This window comes from Rhinatrema bivittatum, chromosome 15, assembly GCF_901001135.1.
Source record: "Rhinatrema bivittatum chromosome 15, aRhiBiv1.1, whole genome shotgun sequence".
Taxonomy (NCBI): Eukaryota; Metazoa; Chordata; class Amphibia; order Gymnophiona; family Rhinatrematidae; genus Rhinatrema; species Rhinatrema bivittatum.
Window position 1 is genome coordinate 2,333,075 of NC_042629.1, and position 21,219 is coordinate 2,354,293.

At 49.5% G+C, this 21,219-nt stretch overlaps 1 protein-coding gene across 1 annotated transcript in view; it reads left to right on the forward strand.

The window, feature by feature from the left end:
- The window catches only part of LTN1 (listerin E3 ubiquitin protein ligase 1), a 745,678-nt gene that overhangs the window by 191,872 nt on the left and 532,587 nt on the right, over positions 1 to 21,219 (forward strand). Inside the window, exons 10-11 of the mRNA XM_029579179.1 lie at positions 10,561 to 10,800; positions 12,973 to 13,126. Of these exons, the coding sequence (XP_029435039.1) occupies positions 10,561 to 10,800; positions 12,973 to 13,126 (394 nt within the window). The remainder of the gene's footprint in view (positions 1 to 10,560; positions 10,801 to 12,972; positions 13,127 to 21,219) is intronic.

A 21,219-nucleotide genomic window follows, 5' to 3' on the forward strand; every position in this document is an offset into this window, starting at 1 on the left:
GTCATGGGATAGGAGGCGATGTACTTTCATAGATTACAAACTGGTTAAAAGACAGGAAACAGAGAGTAGGATTAAATGGTCAATTTTCTCAGTGGAAAAGGGTAAACAGTGGAGTGCCTCAGGGAGCTGTAATGGTACCGGTGCTTTTCAATATATATATATATATAAATGGTCTGGAAAGGAATACGATGAGTGAGGTTATCAGATTTGCGGATGATACAAAATTATTCAGAGTAGTTAAATCACAAGCGGATTGTGATACATTACAGGTGGACCTTGCAAGACTGGAAGATTTGGCATCTAAATGGCAGATGAAATTTAATGTGGACAAGTGCAAGGGGTTGCATATAGGGAAAAATAACCCTTACTGTAGTTACACGATGTTAGGTTTCCATATTAGGAACTACCACCCAGGAAAAAGATCTAGTCATCATAGTGGATAATACTTTAAAATCGTCAGCTCAGTGTGCTGCAGCAGTCAAAAAAGCAAAGGTCTTTAAGATCATGAGAGGTCTTGAACGAGTAGATGTGACTCGGTTATTTACACTTTCGAATAATAGAAGGACTAGGGGGCATTCCATGAAGTTAGCAAGTAGCACATTTAATACTAAGAGAAAATTCTTTTTCACTCAACGCACAGTAGAGCTCTGGAATATGTTTCCAGAGGATGTGGTTGGTGCAGTTAGTGTAGCTGGGTTCAAAAAATGTTTAGATAAGAAACAGAAATGACGGCAGAAGAAGAACAAATGGCCCATCCAGTCTGCCCAGCAAGCTTTCGCACTTTTTTTTTTCTTCTTAAGTTCTTGGAGAAGAAGTCCATTAACGGCTATTAATCAAGTTTACTTAGGGAATAGCCACTGCTATTAACTGCATCAGTAGCATGGGATCTTCTTAGTGTTTGGCTAATTGCCAGGTTCTTGTGGCCTGGTTTGGCCTCTGTTGGAAACAGGATGCTGGGCTTGATGGACCCTAGGTCTGACCCAGCATGGCAATTTCTTATGTTCTTATGCTTTGTTATTTTCTTCAGCTGTATCCTCCTTCCAATTTTTGAAGGATTTTTTTTGGCTAAAATAGCCTCTTTCACCTCACCTTTTAACCATGCCGGTAATCGTTTTGCCTTCCTTCCACCTTTCTTAATGCGTGGAATACATCTGGACTGCGCATCTAGGATTGTATTTTTAAACAATGTCCATGGCTGTTGAACACTTAACTTTTGCTGCTGCACCTTTGTTTTTTTCTAATTATTTTCCTCATTTTATCAAATTTTGAAAATTTCTATGTGTTGGACTGACTCTCTCTAGATTTCAACTCTGCTTTGACTACCCTTCAGCCTATCTACAGCCCTGGACCTCTGGTACGCTTGACTACGCCTGCCTTCTCCGTGCCCTGACCGTTGCCTTGATTGACTACACCTGCCTTCTCCGTGCCCTGACCGTTGCCTTTATTGACTATGCCTGCCTTCTCCGTGCCCTGACCATTGCCTCGATTGACTACACTACAGACTTCTCCGTGTCCAGAATTTTACATTGCTTGCCAAGACTTCTGCTTGCCGCCAGCCCTGATCCCAGCCTGTCAGTGACGCCTCCTCTTGCCTATTCCCTGGACGTGGACTTACACGGCTCTGGCCTTTGCTTGAGCGCCTCCAGTTACTTTCCGTTCCATTGGCGCCTGAGTTCCTGTACCGAATCCATTCCAGGTTAGGACTATGCCACCTATCGACTGCTGTCTCTGGGCTGAACCACCTCTCTTCACAAACCACACTCGAGGCCCACCTAAGTCCTGCCGGCCCTGGCACCCAAAGTCTCAACCCGCGGGGAATGAGGGCTGGTATAAGTGAAACTCCAGTGGCCTTTATTTTCAGCCCACTCCACCTGCCGACGGTGGGGAACCGTAGTCCCTACCTACGGGTTGCGTCAATCTCACCTCGGCCCAAGGGTCCACCTCAGATGCAATAGGTTGAAAGGCCATGGACTTTGTGGAGCCGCGTGCTCTCCAGGCTATCCCACGCCTGATCTCCAAGGTACAAGAACAGCAGCAGTTTCTTGAGACACTGGCCTCCTCCATGGATTGACTTCACGCCCGGCTTGATGCTCTTACAAATAATCAGGTTCCTCTTTCGGCGGCTCCTCATCCACAGCCACCTCCATCGATGCCTCGAGCCTTGTTGGCACTTCCAGCTCCCCCACGCTTCAGTGGCGACTCCAGACTCTGCAGAGGGTTCATTAACCAGTGTTATATGCAATTTGCTCTGCAGCCTTCAGTCTTCCAGGACGAGTTGACTAAAGTCATTTTCATCCTATCCCGCCTTGAAGGGAAGGCGCTGGCCTGGGCTTCTCCCCTGTGGGAATGCTTGGACTCCTTGTTGAAAGAACTGGCTCAGTTTGTGGCTGTATTCAGATGGACCTTCGATGATCCCGGGTGACATGCCGTGGCAAGCACCAGCTTACTTGCACGTCCGTCAAGGTCAAAGAAGTCTTTTTGATTATTCCATTGAGTTTCAGACTTTGGCTACTGAGCTCTCTTGGCAGGAAGACTGCTTCCGAGCTTTCTACCTGGATGGACTTTGCCCGCAGCTGAAAGATGAGCTAGCTGCACTGGAGCTCCCTTCCTCTTTGGAGGACCTTATAGACTTGGCAGGCCGAATCGACCATCGTCTTCAAGAGCATCACCGGGAGAGTCTGATGCCCAAGAAGCCTTTGCGGGGTCGTTCCTGTTCACCACCTATTACCAACCCTGCTTTTGGCAGTGATAGTAGAGTGGTCAAGATGGAAGAGCTTATGCAGTTGGGTCGTGGGTGGCTGACACCGGAAGAGCGCCTCCGGCGGAGACAAACCAGTCTGTCTGTATTGCGGAGCACCTGGCCACCATCTACAGACTTGCCCTATCCGACCATTAAACTCCTTGGCCCGAGGTCAGTAGGGGTCCTGAACTTGGGTGCAGCTTCTCCGGCCCCTCAGTTATCCGTATCAGTTACTCTGATCTGGGATTCCCGGTCCTTGCTCTGGTAGACTCCAGAGCAGGAGGTAATTTTATTCTTAAGGACCTTGTTCAGCTTTTGGACATAAAGACCCGCTCACTTGACACGTCACTATACATGGCTTCTATCTATGGAGAGCCACTACCAGGCCGAATTTCCTTGATTAGGGAACCTGTCCAGTTATGCATTGGGGCCTTACATACTGAGGAACTCGAATTACTAGTGTTGGAGAAATCCATCCATCCTGTAGTGCTTGGAATCCCTTGGCTACAGAAGCATTTTCCCCCAATTCAACTGGAGTTGGTTGCAACTGGTGGAGTGGAGTCCCGCCTGCCACCAGTCCTGTCTCCAGAAAGTGATACCACCTCCTGTAGTCCCTCTGGCTACTTCGTCCTCCAGCATACCTGCTCCGTCTGCAGCCTTTGAGGATGTGTTCTCTAACCAAAAGGACGACCTCCTTCCGTCTTTACGCCTCTCGGTCGCAGATGGCTGCGACCTCTCATGCTCACCTCTTTTTTATCCTGCACCATCAATTTTGGGAAGAATGACAGCCTCTGCTAACCACCGCCGACCTCCCGGTGTTCCCGGGACAGCGTGGGCACTGCCGACCGCCATCTTGGCTCCGGAATCACTTAGGCACGTGCATGCAAGGGCCTCCTTTGTACACATCATGGCGGGAACCTCGAGAGCGTCCCATCCTGATGATGTCATCTCGCTGCTGTACTTAAGCTGACTGGCCCTTGCCGCCTTCGAGTTAGCAAGGAGTTCCCTTGTTGCTGAATCTGCTCCATTTTTGGACTTCCGGTTCCTGACTTCAGTCTCTGTGTATGACACTCTGAGTACCCGCTCCTCGGGGGCTTTTTCGCGTTCCTGGTTACCTGCTCCTTGGAGGGCCTTCCAGCCTTGGACTATTACCTGACCCACTTCTCAGGTAACACTCTTGGAACTACCTTTGTGAGTACCTTTTCAAGACTTCAACGATACCAGCTCTATTGAAGGTTCTCTGCAGTGTACCCCGTGCCTCGGGCCACTACCGTTCCCTTTAGCAGATATTGCTCCAGCATACCCTGTGCCATAGAGTATTGGCACATCAGCTACAGGAGCCACCTCCGGGTTCCTGCACCTCAGACCAGTTCTTCATCATCTACGGTACAGACATCCTCGGCGTACCCCGCTCCGCGGGCCACTACCGGATCTGCACTCCTGAGGTACCAGTAATCGTCTGAAGGGATTCCTTGCATACCACGCTCCACGGGCCACTAGCAGATCATCACGTCCGGGTTATCACTCTGGGTATACCCCACTGCTCAAGAACTGTACTATTGCATCTCCCGCTCTGCGGGCTCTGCCTTTCCTTCCCTTATAAAAAAGTCTCTACCCTTCAGCTGTGTCTTACCACCACTGAGACTATGCCTGCTGACAGTGAGGCTCACAGGGCTCCTCCCTGTAGGCAGAGACATCTCTCATCTCGGCCCAAGGGTTCACATCCATACAAAAACATAACACCGCCTTTCCGAAGTTTTGATTGTCCAATTGACCTCTTTCCAGGAATCACACCTCCTCGAGGATGCACCTACCCTCTGTCACTGCCCAAGACGAAGGCAATGACGGAATATATTCAGGAAAATCTCACGAAGGGATTCATCCGCCCATCTACGTCTCCCGCTGGAGCAGGATTCTTTTTTGTGACCAGGAAAGACGGGTCACTTAGGCTTCATATTGACTACCGTGGCCTAAATGCCATCACCCGTAAGGATAAATATCCCTTACCATTAATTTCTGAATTATTTGACCGCCTCCAGGGTGCCTCCATATTTACAAAGCTGGATTTACGCGGGGCGAATAACCTGGTAAGAATCCATCCCGATGACATTTGGAAAACTGCCTTTAACACCCGGGACGGGCACTACGAATACTTGGTAATGCCCTTTGGCCTCTATAACACGGCCGCAGTATTCCAACGAATGATAAACGAAATCGTCAGAGATCTGCTGTACAACAAAGTCGTGGCTTATCTGGATGACATTCTCGTCTTTTCCAAAGACTTCGTCACTCATTGCGCCGATGTTCTAACCGTCCTCTAGCGCCTTCATGAAAACCATCTGTTTGCAAAATTGGACAAATGCCTGTTCGAGAAATCCAGTCTACCTTTCCTTGGTTATATAATCTCTATGGATCCAGCCAAACTAAAGGGAATCTGGGATTGGCCACAGCCAGTGGGCCTCAAGGCACTCCAGCGCTTCTTGGGATTCCTCAACTACTATCATCACTTCATCCTACACTATTCTACTCTGGCTACTCCATTGACAGCCTTGACCCGTAAAGGCCAAGACACGCAAAATTGGTCTCCTGAGGCCATTCCACCTTCTATCGTCTAAAGGTAGCCTTCCAGAAGGGGTCCTGTCTGCACCATCCTGACCTGAATTGCCTGTTTCTAGTCGAACTAGACGCCTCCGCCATTGGGGCTGGGGCAGTCCTGAGACAACGCACCGCCTCTTGTACCGTAGTTCCCTGTTCCTTTTACTCCCGTAAATTTTCATCTGCAGAGCAAAATTACAGCATCGAGGATCGTGAGCTGTTTGCCATAAAATTGGCTCTCGAAGGCTAGAGGGCGCACAACATAAATTTACTGTGTTCACCGATCATAAGAATCTGGAACATTTGAGTCAAGCACAATGTCTCAATGCCTGTCAAGCTCGATGGGCCTTGTTTTTCTCCAGATTCGATTTCGAACTCCGCTATTGCCCAGCCGACAAAAATCTCCAGGCAGATGCCCTATCACGATCCTTCGAGCCCAAAGAACCAATTCATATAATCAATCTGGCCTGTATCTGTTTATCTGCCACTCATCCAGTTCCTGCTGGAAAGATAGTCGTGCCCCAATGACTCCGAGAAAGAGTTCTCCACTGGGCGCACGATTCCAAATTCTCTGGTCACCCAGGATGAGCACGATCCGTGGCACTGCTCCCAGCGGTTCTTCTGGTGGCCTACCATGGTCTCTGACGCGAAAGCGTATGTTGAATCCTGTAACATATGTGCATAGTAAAAACCTCTGGTCGGGCGACCTTGGGGTCTTTTACAACCACTTCCAGCACCCGAAGAACCGTGGACTCGCTTGTCTACGTATCTGCTGCCTTCAAAGTGTCACATCGTAATATTGGTCACCATAGACCGATTTTCAAAAATGGCTCATTTCGTACTTCTACAGGGCCTACCATCTGCTCCAGAGCTAGCACGATTATTTTTCCACCATATTTTTAGACTGCATGGCTTACCCATGGACATTGTTTCAGACCGAGGTCCTCAGTTTGTTGCCAGGTACTGGCACTCCTTCTGCTGAAAATTCGGTATTAACATCAGCCTTACGACTGCCTATCATCCCGAAGTCAACGGGCAAGCTGAGCGTATGAATCATTCCTTGACGGCCTTCCTGCGTGCTTACATCAATGACCAACAAGATAATTGGTCAGACCTCTTATCCTGGGCAGAGTTTTTTCTCAACTCTCACATTGCCACTGCTACTGGAACGTCTCCATTTTCAGTTGTCTATGGGAAACAAACACTACCACCACTACCCATACCTCTATCAGTGCCGTCCCCTGCAGCACAGGCTACTTTGAATGCACTTAAAACATTATGGGAGCAGACAAATCTCCGCATGCTTCAGGCCGCTTCCCGATCCAAGAGAACTGCTGACAGTCGATGTTGCTCGGTTCCTGAATTCCTCCTTGGCCAGAAAGTCTGGTTAAGTACTTGGTATATCCGACTACGAATACAGTCTCAGAGATTCACTCCTAGATACATTGGTCCCTTGCTTTTATCTGATGCATCGGACTTGTGACATACCAGCTTCGGCTCCCTCCTACACTGGGAATACATAATACATTCCATGTATCACTCTTAAAACCTGTGATCTTATCTTGGCCTACCCGGAAAGCCCCTGAGCCACCTCCTTTTGTGGCAGAAATCGATACGACATACAAGGTCAATGAAGTCCTAGACGTCCGCTGTAGGGGCCGCCGGTGGGAATACCTCCTTTCCTGGGAGGAATACGGACCCGAAGAGAATTCATGGGAACCAGCTCGAAACATCCTGGACAAGACTTTCCTCTTGAATTACCATCGTGCCCATCCAGGCAAACCCCGACCTCCAAGAGGAGGGCATGAAGGGGGAGTACGGCAGACCCACGGCACGGCCCTCTCACATTCTTACACGGACTCCTGGTTCCTCTCAAGAGTGTCAGTTGTCATCTGCGGATAATTCACTTCTGCATGGAAAATCTTTGCTCCGTCATAATGGCCGTACAAACCGGGAGAGTTCTTAACCTCCCTGGACCTCTTGGAAGCCTACCTTCATATTCCAATCCGTCAAGACCAGAAGTGTTTCCTAAGTTTTGTGGTTCTGGGCTGCCATTATCAGTTCCGGGCGTTGCGCTTCATCCTGGCAACCACCCATAGAATATTCTCTAAAATTATGGTGGTCGCGGCGGTGGCACTGAGGAAAGAAGGGATCCTGGTGCACCTTTACTTAGACGACTGGCTGATTCCGGTGAAGTCGTTGGAAGAGAGCCTCCAGGTGGAAAGCAAGGTTAGGGCCCTCCTACAGGAACTCGGGTTGTGAACACGGACAAGAGCAGCCTCAAGCCCTCCCAGAGTACCTGGGGATCCAGTTCGACACCAAGCAGGGCAAGGTCTTCCTCCCTCCCTCCCTCAAGGATAAGGAAACTGATGTACCAAGTGTGTTGGTTGATGAACACAATGCGCCCCAGGGTGTGGACTATCTCCAGGTCCTCGGTCTGATGGCATGAACCCTGGAAGTAGTACCATGGGCGAGGGCACACATGCTGCCACTCCAACGCTCCCTGCTGTAATGTTGGAACCCATTGTCTCAAGGCTACGCGATTTGCCTCCACCTACTGATGGAAGTATGTTCTCAACTCCAGTGGTGGCTACAGGAAGTTCACTAAGCAAGGGTGTAAGCCTGCCCCACTAACTGGATATTCCTCACGACAGATGCGAGTCTTCGAGGGTGGGGAGCTCACTGTCAGGAATTGACACCCCAGGTGCGATAGACCGAGGAAGAGGTGCGCTGGAACATAAACCGCCTAGAAGCACGGTCGGTCAGATTAGCATGTCTGCAGTTCAGCCACAGGCTCCAGGGAGAAACAGTCCGCGAGATGTTCGATGTAAACCGATCTGATATGGTATTTAACCATGAAGGTCGGTATGGAAAAATGCTAAATAAATAAATGTCTGAAAATGCAACAATGGTAGCCTACATCAACTGCCAGGGAGGAACCAAAAGCCACCAAGTGTCTCTGGAGATAGACCCCCCCCTTATGGAATGGGCGGAGTTAAATCTACAGTGATCTCTGCTTCCCACATCACGAGAAAAGACAATGTCAGAGCAGACTGTCTCAGCAGGGAGATTCTGGATCCAGGGGAATGGGCGTTGTCAACCAGAGCCTTCTAGCTCCTAGTAGATTGCTGGGGCCTCCCATCCATCGACCTACTGGCTACATCTCGCAATGCGAAGGTCCCCGATTCATCAGTCGCAGAAGAGATCAGCTCTCCCAAGGAATCAACGCCCTTGTCCAGACCCGGCTAGAGGAGGAATTACTGTATGCCTTCCCTCCGTGGCCTCTGCTGGGAAGATCATCCGCACCACAGAGGATTAGTCGTTCTGGTGGCCCCGGATTGGCACAGATGCCCGTGGTACGCAGACATGTGGAGGCTTATCACGGAGAGCCCCCTATGCCTCCTCCTGCACAAGGACCTTCTCCAACAAGGTCCGATTCCTCACGAGGACCCAACTTGATTTTGTCTTATGGTCTGGCCCTTGAGAGAGCTCACCTGACAAAGCATGGATATTCGGTGCCCGTAATCGCCACCTTGCTCTGCGTGTGGAAGTTCTCAACATCCCTGGCGTACATACAGATCTGGAGACCATTTGAGGCCTGATGCGAGGAACGTGGAGTGCCCGTGTGAACAACCAAGATACCCATGATTCTGGAATTTTTACAGGACAGCCTGAACAAAGGATTGTCCCTCAACTCCTTGAAGGTCTAGGTGGCGGCTCTCTCCTGTTTTAGGGGTGAGGTGAATGGATCCCGCCTGTCGACGTGTCCGGACTTGGCCCGTTTCCCAAAAAGGGGTTAAACAACTGCGACCACCCTTAAAGTGGCCAGTCCCCCTATGGAACCTCAATCTAGTACTGGACTTTTTAGCAGGGCCTTCCTTTCGGCCACTGCGCAGTCTGTCTCTTCGCCTGTTAACACTGAAGACTGTATTCTTGGTGGCGATATGCTCGGCTCGTTGCATCTCCGAACTACAGGCGCTGTCATGTCGGGAGCTGTTTCTTCGGTTTACTTCAGGAACAGTACAGCTTCGCACCGTCGCATTCTTCTTGCCAAAGGTAGTCTCGGAGTTTCACCTGAATCAGTCCATTTCCTTACTGTCCCCTGATAGACGCAAGGACATGGAAGACTACCGCCTCCTACGCCACTTAAACATCAGTAGGCTTTTAGTATGGTATCTGGAATGTTCAGAACTGGTGCGCAAGACAGACTGCTTGTTTGTTCTTCATGGGGGAAGAAAACAAGGCGAAGCGGCTTTGCGAGCTACCATAGCTCGCTGATTCAAGGAAGTGATCACGGGAGCTTATGTAGAGGCAGGGAAGTCTTTACCCCTTTAGGTTAAAGCTCATTCCACTAGGGCCCAGGCAGTATCCTGGGCGGATGCTAAACTACGGTCTTCCATCGACATCTGTCGAGCAGCGACGTGGTCCTCCTTACACACCTTCTCCAGGTTCTATCGCCTGGACGTTCACGCCCAAGAGGACGCAGCCTTTGCGAGGGCGGTGCTAACCAGACCGCAGGCAGCCTCCCGGCCCTTTCAGGAGAGGCTTATGTATATCCATTGGTCCTGAGTCCATCTGGCTACATACTAGGAAATGGGAATATTACTTACCTGAAAATTTTGTTTTTCTTCGTGTAGACAGATGGACTCAGCATCCTGCCCATGGCTGCCCATGAACTGTACCAAGGAATCGCCCAAGAGGTGAATCTCGATTCCATGAAGTTACGGGTAAGCAGTCGCCCTATCCCTAGATCCAGGGCATCTAAAGTATTGCTGGGATTCAGCGCTTATGTTTGGTTGAGTACAGTTGCGATCTCCAGTTTTTTAATCAAGTTATTAAGTTGTATCCAAATTCTAATCAAGTTTTTCAATAGTATGTCCACAATGGCTTTTGAACCGAACACTGAATGGCTGAGGTCACTGCAGGGGTATATCTAGGGTGACATCAGCTTTGAAACCAGACTCTCTCCATCTTCTAGCAGGAGAGCACATAACCCATTGGTCCTGAGTCCACCTGTCTTACATGAAGGAAAACGAAATTATCAGGTAAGTAATTTCTCCAATGTAATGTTCTGAATTTTGTGTGTTGTCTCTGTTTTAATAGATATTTTTTGTATGTTTGTGAGACTTTCTAGGCATCTACAGAAGAGAATACAAACATGGAAAAATAAATACCTGTCCCTCCCTTGTTAATTTATCCTATTTAAATTTTATTTTGATCCCTAGAGTCACTGATTGGTGAGGTTTATGTGGAAAAAATCATCAGTCAACTTCACACAGCTCTGTCTAAAGCAAAGGATCTTTCAGAAGCTGGCAACATTGAGCAGTCCGTGTCATTCATTTGCGATGTGGCTTCTAATTTTTTCAGCTCCGTTAAGGAGTGCTTATTGATGCCTTCAGCTGAAGACTTATTACTTACAGTATTCCAGCTGTGTTCACAAAGCCAGGAAAAAACTGGATTGTCAGGTAATAATAGGCATTTAAATCATCCCTGGTCAAATATGGTTGTTTCCTAATAGCAGCAGTCTTTTTTTAGTTTGTTCTGCTTTTAAAATGTCAAATGATATGAAAAATCTGTTTGTTTTGTGCATATTTCATTAAGGAATGATGGAATTCTAGTAAGCTGTTTACGTTACCCCTGTAATTAGCTTTGAAGCAATATTGTGGGATTTCTTTCTCCTGGTCTCTGCAATTAGTTTTCCAAACTGACCAGATAATTTGGAAGAATTGTCATAATTTGACTGCCCTTTCTTTTAATGTTCCTAATAAGTGAGGAATAAATCAAATTATTGAGGCAAGGTTTTGCTGAATATAACAAGAGGCATGTCTTTCATTTCTGTACTTGTATGCTTTTATTATTTTATTTATTTTCATTTTTTTCTGTATGCGAGCACCTGTTTTATTTGATATTTATTATCCTTTTAACTCTATTATGTAATTATTTATTTATTTAAAATAATTTATATACCGGAGGTTCCTGTATAATATACATATCACCCCGGTTCACAAAGAACAGTAACTATCGCTACAAATAGCGGTTTACATAGAACAGAATAAAAGAAGTTTTACATTGAACAAAAACTAAGTAAACAAGTTTTTACATTGAAGTCAGCATGTGTAAATTTCTGATTAACAAAGGAAGAAAAAAAAATAGATCTGAATAACTCGTTGTGGGCTTGAAAAGACTTTTCTTCGTGTTCTTGGCTCTAGGGGAAAGCTTGTTTGAAAAGCCAAGTCTTAAGTTTCCCTTTAAATGTAGGGTGGCATGGTTCCAAACGAAGGTCTGGAGGGAGCGAGTTCCAAAGTGAAGGGCCCGCTGTGGATAATGCACGTTTCCTCAGAACGGATTTCGCAGGTTGTGTGATTAGTCTGTTCTGATAGGTGCTTCTGGTTGGTTTCACAGATGTGTGTAATTGAATTTGGAATGTTAGGTTGAGAGGTGCGATGTTGTGTAAGGCCTTATGTATCATCATTAAAGACTTGAACTGGATCCTGTATTTAATCGGAAGCCAGTGGAGATGGTGGAGAATTGGGGTGATATGATCTCTCTTTTTGGCATTTGATAGAATTCTTGCAGAGGCATTCAGGACCATCTGAAGTGGTTTGATGGTGCATGCTGGAAGGCCTAGGAGGAGAGAGTTACAGTAATCCAGCTTTGGGAGTATGATGGCTTGTAAAACCATGCAGAAGTCTCTGTATAGGAGGAGAGGTTTGAGTTTCTTTAATGTTTGAAGTTTAAAGAAACATTCTTTTGTTGTGTTGTTGACGAATTTGTTGAGACTGAGTCTGTTGTCTATGATGACTCCCAGGTCTCTAACTTGTTGCGTGGTGGAGAGCCCTGCGGTGACCGGATGTTGATTAGTGTTAGAATGTGAGGAAGGGGTATAGTTTTCCGGAGTTATAATGAGGATTTCAGTTTTGTTTTTGTTTAGAACCAAGTTGAGGCTGGTGAGTAGATTGTTGATAGCTGACAGACATTTATTCCAGAATGATATGGCTTTGTGTATGGAATCTTCTATAGGGATGAGGATTTGAATATCATCCGCGTATAGGTAATGTCTTAGCTTAAGGTTAGTGAGAAGTTGACAAAGTGGGAGTAGATAAATATTGAAAAGAGTCGGGGAGAGGGATGATCCTTGTGGTACCCCCCTTTTGGATTCGATGGTGTGGGACTCTTTGTTATTTATCTTGACCTTGTATGTTCTTTTCTCCAAGAACGATTTGAACCAGTTAAAAGCTACTCCTGCAATGCCGATGTCTATTAGGCGTTGCAGGAGGCATGAGTCTATTAGGCGTTGCAGGAGGCATTATCTGTTTTATTTCAGATTTTATGTACTTTTGTTTTTCTGACCAATCTCATTTTTTTGTAAACCGTTGTGATAGAATATGGAACAATTGTATTTATAAAAGTTTTAAATAAATACATAATTTCAGCTCCTCATTCTGCTGGCATCTGATTTATGCTTGAGAGAGATCTAAGATGGAATTGTTCTCTAGCAATGTTTAGTTGGACTATATTATATAATTGCTTACTTAAAAGATGGGTTGTGAGAGTAATTACAGTTTGTGTGTTGTGTTCATCTTATGTGGAAATGTTTACCCTTGGTGAAAAGTTTAATTCTGTCTGTTTCTTTATAGATTTGTTGCTGTATAAAATGAAGCAAACTTGGCTGTCTGGTCTAAATTCACTTTTGCATCAGGTTACCAACATACACCAAAAATGTGCTTTCCTGTCTCGCTCTGCATTGTGGGTCAAGCATCAACTGCAGTCTTCATGCCTAGATATTAAAAAGTAAATTTATGTTCTCTTATCTAATTCAGACGAAAGTGAGGTGCTAAACAGTGTGTAAATCATATGTTTAAAAAGGAATTTCCTAGCGTGTAGCCAGATGGACTCAGAACAAGTGGGTATAGTGTGCTCGTGCTAGCAGTTGGAGATGGATCTGACGTCAGCACGGGTACATATACCCCCACAGGAAGTGAAGCACTACAGTAATTTCCGTCTCCAAAGCAGTTTGGAGAGCCTGCTCGCTCGCTGAGCGTGTTTCCAATCTACTTTCTACTTGCTAAACTTCTACAGAACAACGAGCCCCGCACTCCTGCGGTGATACCCTCGGGTCCCTCCCCTAGTTGAGTTTCCCGGGGTGATTTCCACGATCCCTCGGAGGTTTAGGCCTCGGTCCGTGGCCGAATCGCGGCAGGGACCCCGCCCCGAGCGAGGCTTGGGCGGACTGAGAGGCGCTTCGGCCCCGGCGTGGGCCTAGAGGCAGCGGGTGCATTTCCTCAAGCGCAGCGGTGAAGGTATTTCCCCTCTCCCCCCGCAGCCGGAGACCACCTGGGTTGCAGCCGGGAAGCGCCGAGGATCAGGTAAGGCGTACATCTCTTACTTTTGGTCTCCGAGGTACGAGGATCGGCGGCGTTGCCTGTATGTGGCACGCCGCGGAGGTCGCCATTTTGTCGGCCTTGTTAAGGTATTGAGCGCCCATGATAGGCGCCTGTATCGTATTGAGTGCATATTTGCTGACCGCTTCTTATTGAGCGTATATTGTATTGAGCGTATATTGCTGACCGCATATTGTTGAGCGCATGTTGTATTAAGCGTATATTGTTGACCGCATATTATTGAGCGCCTATTGTATTCAGCGTATATAGCTGCCGCTTATTATTGAGCGCATATTGTATTGAGCGCATATTGTATTCAGCGTATATTGCTGACCGCATATTGTTGAGCGCATATTGTATTAAGCGTATATAGCTGCCGCTTATTATTGAGCGCATATTGTATTGAGCGCATATTGTATTGAGCGCATATTGCCGCCGCATATTGTTGAGCGCATATTGTATTGAGCGCATATTGCCGCCGCATATTGTTGAGCGCATATTGGATTGAGCGCATATTGCCGCCGCATATTGTTGAGCGCATATTGGATTGAGCGCATATTGCCGCCGCATATTATTGAGCGCATATTGTATTGAGCGCATATTGTATTGAGCGCATATTGCTGCCGCATATTATTGAGCACATATTCTTCAGCGCGCAATGGACCATTCGAACGCCCCGTCGTCTCCGGTGGCGGTGCCTTCTGATTCCGGCGTGAAAGCTCTCGGCCTCTGCTCAGCATGCCAACTTAGAGCCACGCACAGCGAGGAGCCAGACTCCCTTTGTGCCCAATGTGAGGAGGCAGTGGGAGACCCGGGCCAGGACCAGTCTCAACCACGGTTTGTTGACAGTTCCCCAGGGGCCACCCCGGATCTAGCGGGCAGTCTCGAACAACCTGGGATCCCGGGGGACCTGGTACCCCGACGACTAGAGACCACTTCCATTTCCTGGGTGGATCTCTTTAAGGGAATCCATGCTTTTGTTCAGATGCAATCAGCTTCCCGTCCAGGCCCTGCTGCTGCTGCTGTTGCTGCTCCAGCTGCTCCTGCCCCAGGACCTTCGCGCCCTTATCGTGGGCATGAACACCCGCCTCCGGGCAGTCCGGGTCAGGCGGACCCTGATGTTTCAGAAGACGAGTCCGAACCCTCCGAGGAGAGGGAACTTCCCGCAGGGATTGAGCCATATCGAACCATGAGGTGGTTCTTTCCCAAGGAAGATCTCTCCGACCTGGTATCTGGCGGTGCCTGGCGGAGTTGGCTATTACAGGCCCCAGCACTACGGTGCCATCTACACAGAACCCTCTGCTGGAAGGTCTTCGTCCTACAGCCCGCCATTTTCCCTTCTTGCAAGCCGCACAGCAACTGATAGATCTCGAATGGGCTGCACCAGCGGCCTCATTCAAAGGGGGTTGGGCCCTGCTGGGCATGTACCCCCTGGATCCGGCAATAAAGGATATGCTGGCATGCCCTCAGGTGGATGCCTTGGTTAGCGCGGTGGTCAAGCGCACTACCATTCCAGTTGAGGGGGGAGGCGGTCCTCAAGGAACCTCATGACCGGCGACTGGACGCCATCCTGAAACAGACCTTTGAGGTGGCAGCTCTGTCTTTACGAATCGCAACCTGCTGCACAGTGGTGACGCGTTCCTGTTTATCACAGGTCAGGAACAATGCTCCAGCAGCGGACATGGAGTCCGCTCTCTCGTTCCTCACGGATGCGGCATCTGACCTAGTCCGTACAACAGCCAAGGGGATCTCATCTTCGGTAGCTGCCAGGAGGCAGCTCTGGATACGGAATTGGTCAGCCGATGCTCCTTCGAAGACACGCCTCACCAGAATGCTCTTTAGGGGTTCTTTCCTGTTTGGCAGCGACCTTGACAAATTGGCCAGCACATGGGGTGCCTCTCCAATAACTCGCCTGCCGGAAGATAGGTTCAAGAGGAACCAGCGTGCCTTTCCGAGGCCTTCCAGAGGCAGAAGCTCTCAACGCTTAATTCCCTATAGGGCTCGCTACCAGGCGCCTCGTCCTCAGGCCAGGAACCAGTCCTTTCGGACCAAGCAGCATAAGAGGGGAGCCGGCTCGGGTTCAGGGCCCGGCCGCGCCTCCCAATGAGAATCAGTCGATCCATCCGGGGGACGGAGCCATAGGGGGCAGGTTAACCCTCTTCTACCCCAGATGGGTCGAGATTACGTCGGACCAGTGGGTCCTCGCCATTAACTGAGAGGGGTATTATCTGGACTTCCATCATCTCCCTCCGGACAGGTTTGTGGAATCTCCGTATCCAATCCACAAGAAGGCAGCATTGGAAGCTACCCTGGCGAGGCTCCTGTCCTTGAACGCCATAGTCCCAATACCTGCATGGGAAATGGATTCTGGGCACTATTCCATTTATTTCATGGTACCCAAGAAAGAGGGCACTTTCCGGCCCGTACTGGACCTCAAGTCAGTCAACCGATACTTAAGGGTCCCGAGGTTTCGCATGGAAACTGCGCTCAGTCAAGACCGCAGTACAGCCAGGAGAATTCCTCACGGCCTTAGACTTGTCAGAAGCCTACCTGCATATCCCGATCCATCCAGATCATCAGCGCTACCTATGCTTCAAGGTTCTGGGATGCCACTTCCAGTTCCGGGCTTTGCCCTTCGGGCTAGCCACGGCGCCGCGGACCTTCACCAAGGTGGTCGTCGTGGTAGCAGCGGCGCTCAGACGGGAAGGAATCCTGGTCCATCCCTACCTAGACGATTGGCTGATCAGGGCAAAATCACGAGAGGAGAGCCATCGGGCAACCAACAGAGTGATCGCCCTTTTGGAAAGCCTGGGATGGGTAGTCAACCTAAACAAGAGTTGCCAACAGCCTTCCCAATCACTGGAATACCTAGGAGTCCTGTTCGACACCCAGGCAGACAAACTCAGTCTCACCACCAAGAGAAGGTTAAAACTTCAGACGCGTCTCCGGTCCTTGATTGGAGCCAGCCGGCCCATAGCTTGGGATTATCTGCAGGTTCTCGGCCTCATGGCATCCACCCTGGAAGTGGTACCCTGGGCAAGGGCCCATATGAGACCTCTACAAAGCTCCCTGCTCTCTCGCTGGAGCCCCCGCTTCCTGAATTACTCCGTGCATCTACCTCTACCAGCCAGAGTGCGGACCCAGTTACGGTGGTGGCTGCAGTCCAACCACACGAGCAGGGGGTCGAAGATGTCCTCCCCCACGTGGATTCTGCTCACCACAGATGCCAGCCTGAGCGGCTTGGGGAGCACACTGCGAAGAACTCACCGCACAAGGGCGGTGGAACAGAGAAGAGTCGGGGTGGAACATCAATCGCCTAGAGGCACGGGCAGTCCGGTTAGCCTGCCTACGATTTGCTCACAGACTGCGGAATCGGGCAGAGTGATGTCCGACAACGCCACCACGGTGGCATACATCAACCGTCAGGGCGGAACCAGAAGCCGACAGGTGTCCCTAGAGATAGCCCCGCTGATGGCTTGGGCAGAGGCGAATCTTCAGGACATCTCCACCGTCCACATTGCCGGAAGGGACAATACCGCGGCGGACTTCCTCAGCAGAGAAAGCCTAAATCCGGGGGAATGGCAGCTGTCGCCCACAGCCTTCCAGTTGATTGTGGATCACTGGGGGATCCCGGACATGGACTTATTAGCGGACAGGTCCAATGCTCAAGTACCCAGATACTTCAGCCGCAAGCGGGATCCGTTCTCTCACGGGATCGACGCCCTGGTTCAGCCATGGTCTCCAGGGGCCCAGCTTTACGCCTTTCCTCCGTGGCTCCTGCTGGGCACCCTTATCCACAAGATTCAGAAGCACCGGGGCCTAGTTCTTCTAGTGGCACCAGACTGGCCAAGAAGACCCTGGTACGCGGACATGAGAAGACTGCTGGCAGGGGAGCCTCTTCCCCTGCCTCCTCTCCGGGACCTTCTACATCAAGGTCCCATCCTCCACGAGGATCCAGCTCAATTCTCTCTTACAGTCTGGCCATTGAGAGGGCTAGGCTGAAGAAAAGAGGTTACTCGGAGCCGGTGATAGATACACTCCTCCGAGCTCGCAAGTTTTCCACATCCCTCACCTACGTAAGGATCTGGAGAGTGTTTGAAGCCAGGTGCGATACTCATGGCACCAATCCACATGTGACCACAATCCCTATCGTTTTGGATTTCCTGCAGGATGGGCTTCAAAAGGGTCTCTCCCTCAGCTCCATCAAGGTTCAGGTGGCTGCGCTGTCTTGCTACGGTTCCCGGAGGGACGGCAAGACCATTGCCACGCACCCAGATGTCTCTCGCTTCCTGAAAGGAGTCAAGCATATTCGTCCACCCCTGAAGTGGCCAGTGCCTCTGTGGAACCTCAACATAGTTTTGGATTTCCTCGCGGGATCCACCTTCAGACCCCTTAGGGGCCTATCTCTCCGTTCTCTAACTTTGAAGATGGTGTTCTTGCTGGCCGTATGTTCAGCACGCCGTATCTCGGAGCTACAGGCGCTGTCCTGCCGTGACCCCTTTCTCAGGATCACTCCAGAGGCTATTCATCTTCGCACGGTTCCCTCCTTCTTGCCTAAGGTAGTCTCACAATTTCACCTCAACCAAACCATATCCTTGCCAACCACGGCAGGTTTGAAGAAATCAGAAGAAGGGCGTTTACTACGCCATCTCGACATCGGCAGATTTATGCCCAGATATCTGGAATTGACAGAAGCCGTACGAAAGACGGACCATCTTTTCGTCCTTCACAGTGGGAAACGACAAGGTGAAGCGGCCTCTCGGCCCACAATCGCCCGCTGGATTAAAGAAGTTATCAGAGTGGCCTACGTAGAGGCTGGGAAGTCACCGCCTCTTCAAGTCAAGGCTCATTCGACCAGGGCCCAAGCAGCATCTTGGGCTGAGTCTAGGATGCTGTCGCCTGCAGAAATATGTAAAGCGGCAACATGGTCCTCCCTCCATACCTTCTCCAGGTTCTACCGTCTGGATGTCCAGGCCAGGGAGGACACAGCATTTACGAGGGCATTTTGCCCAGTCCGGGAGTAAAGCTTTTGTACATCCCACTTGTTCTGAATCCATCTGGCTACACGCTATGAAATGGAGAGATTACTTACCTGATAATCTCGTTTTCCTTAGTGTAGACAGATGGACTCAGCATCCCGCCCAGCTGCCAGTATACATGGGTTTCACCGATTCCAGGTAGGCCATGTCATTTGCTTACATAAGAGCGTCCCCTTTGCCAGGTGTCGATGCCTTCCGGTTGGGAATGCTGGCGGTCTCCAGCTAACATCAATCGGTCAGGGGAATCCTGTTTTCAGTATTTCATTGATCGTCAGTACACATATATCCATAACAGCTTTTGCAAGGAAGATTACTGAAGTGCTTCACTTCCTGTGGGGGTATATGTACCCGTGCTGACGTCAGATCCGTCTCCAACTGCTAGCACGAGCACACTATACCCACTTATTCTGAGTCCATCTGTCTACACTAAGGAAAACGAGATTATCAGGTAAGTAATCTCTCCATTTACTAACTCAGATTACATATATGTCTAAAACAGATCTTAAAATAACTGAGAAATTGGGGGATCTGATTTTCAGACATCCTTTTGTTGCATATATGTTTGGCAGTGACCTCATCATCCCTTCAAGCTCGTGTTGAATGTAATGTTGGTTATCCATTTTTAAATGAAACAAAGAACCTTTTTTAGAAAGATTTCTCCGTTGGCACTTGTAGAAAGCCTTTCAAAGGTCAGGCCTTATAGAAAAATAAATATGTAGTATTTGTTAATGTCATGTTCCCTGTACGTACCCGGATCAGTCCAGACCATGGGTGGTTCCCTGTTTGTCTTCTTCTTGTCCCTTTTGGGGACTTTTCTGTCTTTGTTTCTATCGCTGTTTGGATCAAGCAAATATTTACACTTTATTAATTAAAAAAAAAAAAACGTTTTGTTGTTTGAACTCTGTGGATTCCTTTTACAGGAGACAGTCCCTGTTTCCTTGCTCTTGCGGGGGCCTAGGGGGGTTTGCCCCTTGTTTTATATAGCCTAGGCTCCCTATTCCCGGTGGTCCTCGGCTGCAGGGGTGGAAATTGGTGGCGCCAGTCACTCCCCCTGTTCAGCCTCTCTCTCCCTCCCTCCATACTTGTCTCCCTTCACTGGGATGACTTGTCTCTGAAGCTGCCTACAGGGATGTCTTTTCCCTTGTCTTTGTTTTAAAAAAAAAAAAAAAGGAAAGATCAGAAGAAAAGTTTCTCTGATTTACCTGTGCAGTATTGCAGCCTTAGAGAGAGAGTTAGGAGCGTGCACAGTTCACTCTGTGCCTCCGCTCCTTCAGCCCCGGCAGCCCAGCTGATTTCAATTGCTGCCCCTCCTTCACATCGGGGCCATGCCACGATCCCCACTGTGTCTGGCTTGTGGGGATTCCTCTCTTTGTCTCTCTAGGGAGGGACTCTGCTCTCGCTGTCTACCGGGGGGGGGAAGGTTCCTTTGTGTCTCCGATGCCCTCAGGTACCCGAGCCAGGCCTCTTAAACGCATGGCCGTGCCATTCCCGGGCTGTCAAACCGCGGGAACGGCAGCCATTTTAGTTTTTTCACCTTCTTTCTCGGAGCAGCCTGAGTCACCGGACCCGATTTTTTTTCAGAGCCCCCCCCGATTTGAGTCTTACGCACTCTCCTCATGCAGGACTTCTCCCCCCCTCCCCTCCCCCCGGAGGCACCAGACGCCGTTTTTCAGCTGATTTTGTGCTTTTAATGCACAAATCCTATTTGGCAAGTTTACAAGAGGGAGCGGACCCCCCTGCCCCCCCCCCCCCCCGGCTAAGGCCCCTCGGCTCCCTGTTCTTCCCTCCCCTGCGGCTCCGGACGGGCAGGGGTCGATTCGGGTTCGAGTGGTTCCGGGGGCCCCTCCCCCCTCCCCCCACTGCACCCGCCCCCCTGCCTGACCAGGATCCAGATCAGGACCTGGATTCGGCTGACGCCTCTCCCCCCCTGGAGGGGGATGACCCCCAGGTTTTCCGTCTCTTCCGAAGGGAGGAATTGGAGCCTCTTATCCCCTTCATCTCACAGGAATTGGGGATTGAGTGTCCCCCAGTGGACGAGTTTTCTACGGCGATGCCAGCTTCCTCGGTCCCGGTTCTGGTGGGGCTCAGGGCTCTGCCGTGCTCTTTTTCCTTCCACCCTATGCACAAACTAATGCTCCTCGGAATGGCAGGCCCCCAAGTAGGGTCTTCGGGTCGGGAGATCCATGGAAAAGCTTTATTCCCTCCTGGAGGACTGTTTAGATTTATTGAAAATGCCTAAGGTGGACTCTTCTGTGATGGCGGTTACTAAGCATACCACCATCCTGGTGGTGGGGGCTACGGCCTTGAGGGATGTCCAAGATCGCAAGCTGGAATTCCATCTCAAGTGCATTTTTGAAATCCTGGCCTTGGGTGTTCGGGCGTCGATCTGCAGCAGTCTCATGCAGCGGGCAAGCCTTAAGTGGGTCCAACAATTAATCAGCACCCAAGACCTCCTGTCTGCAGA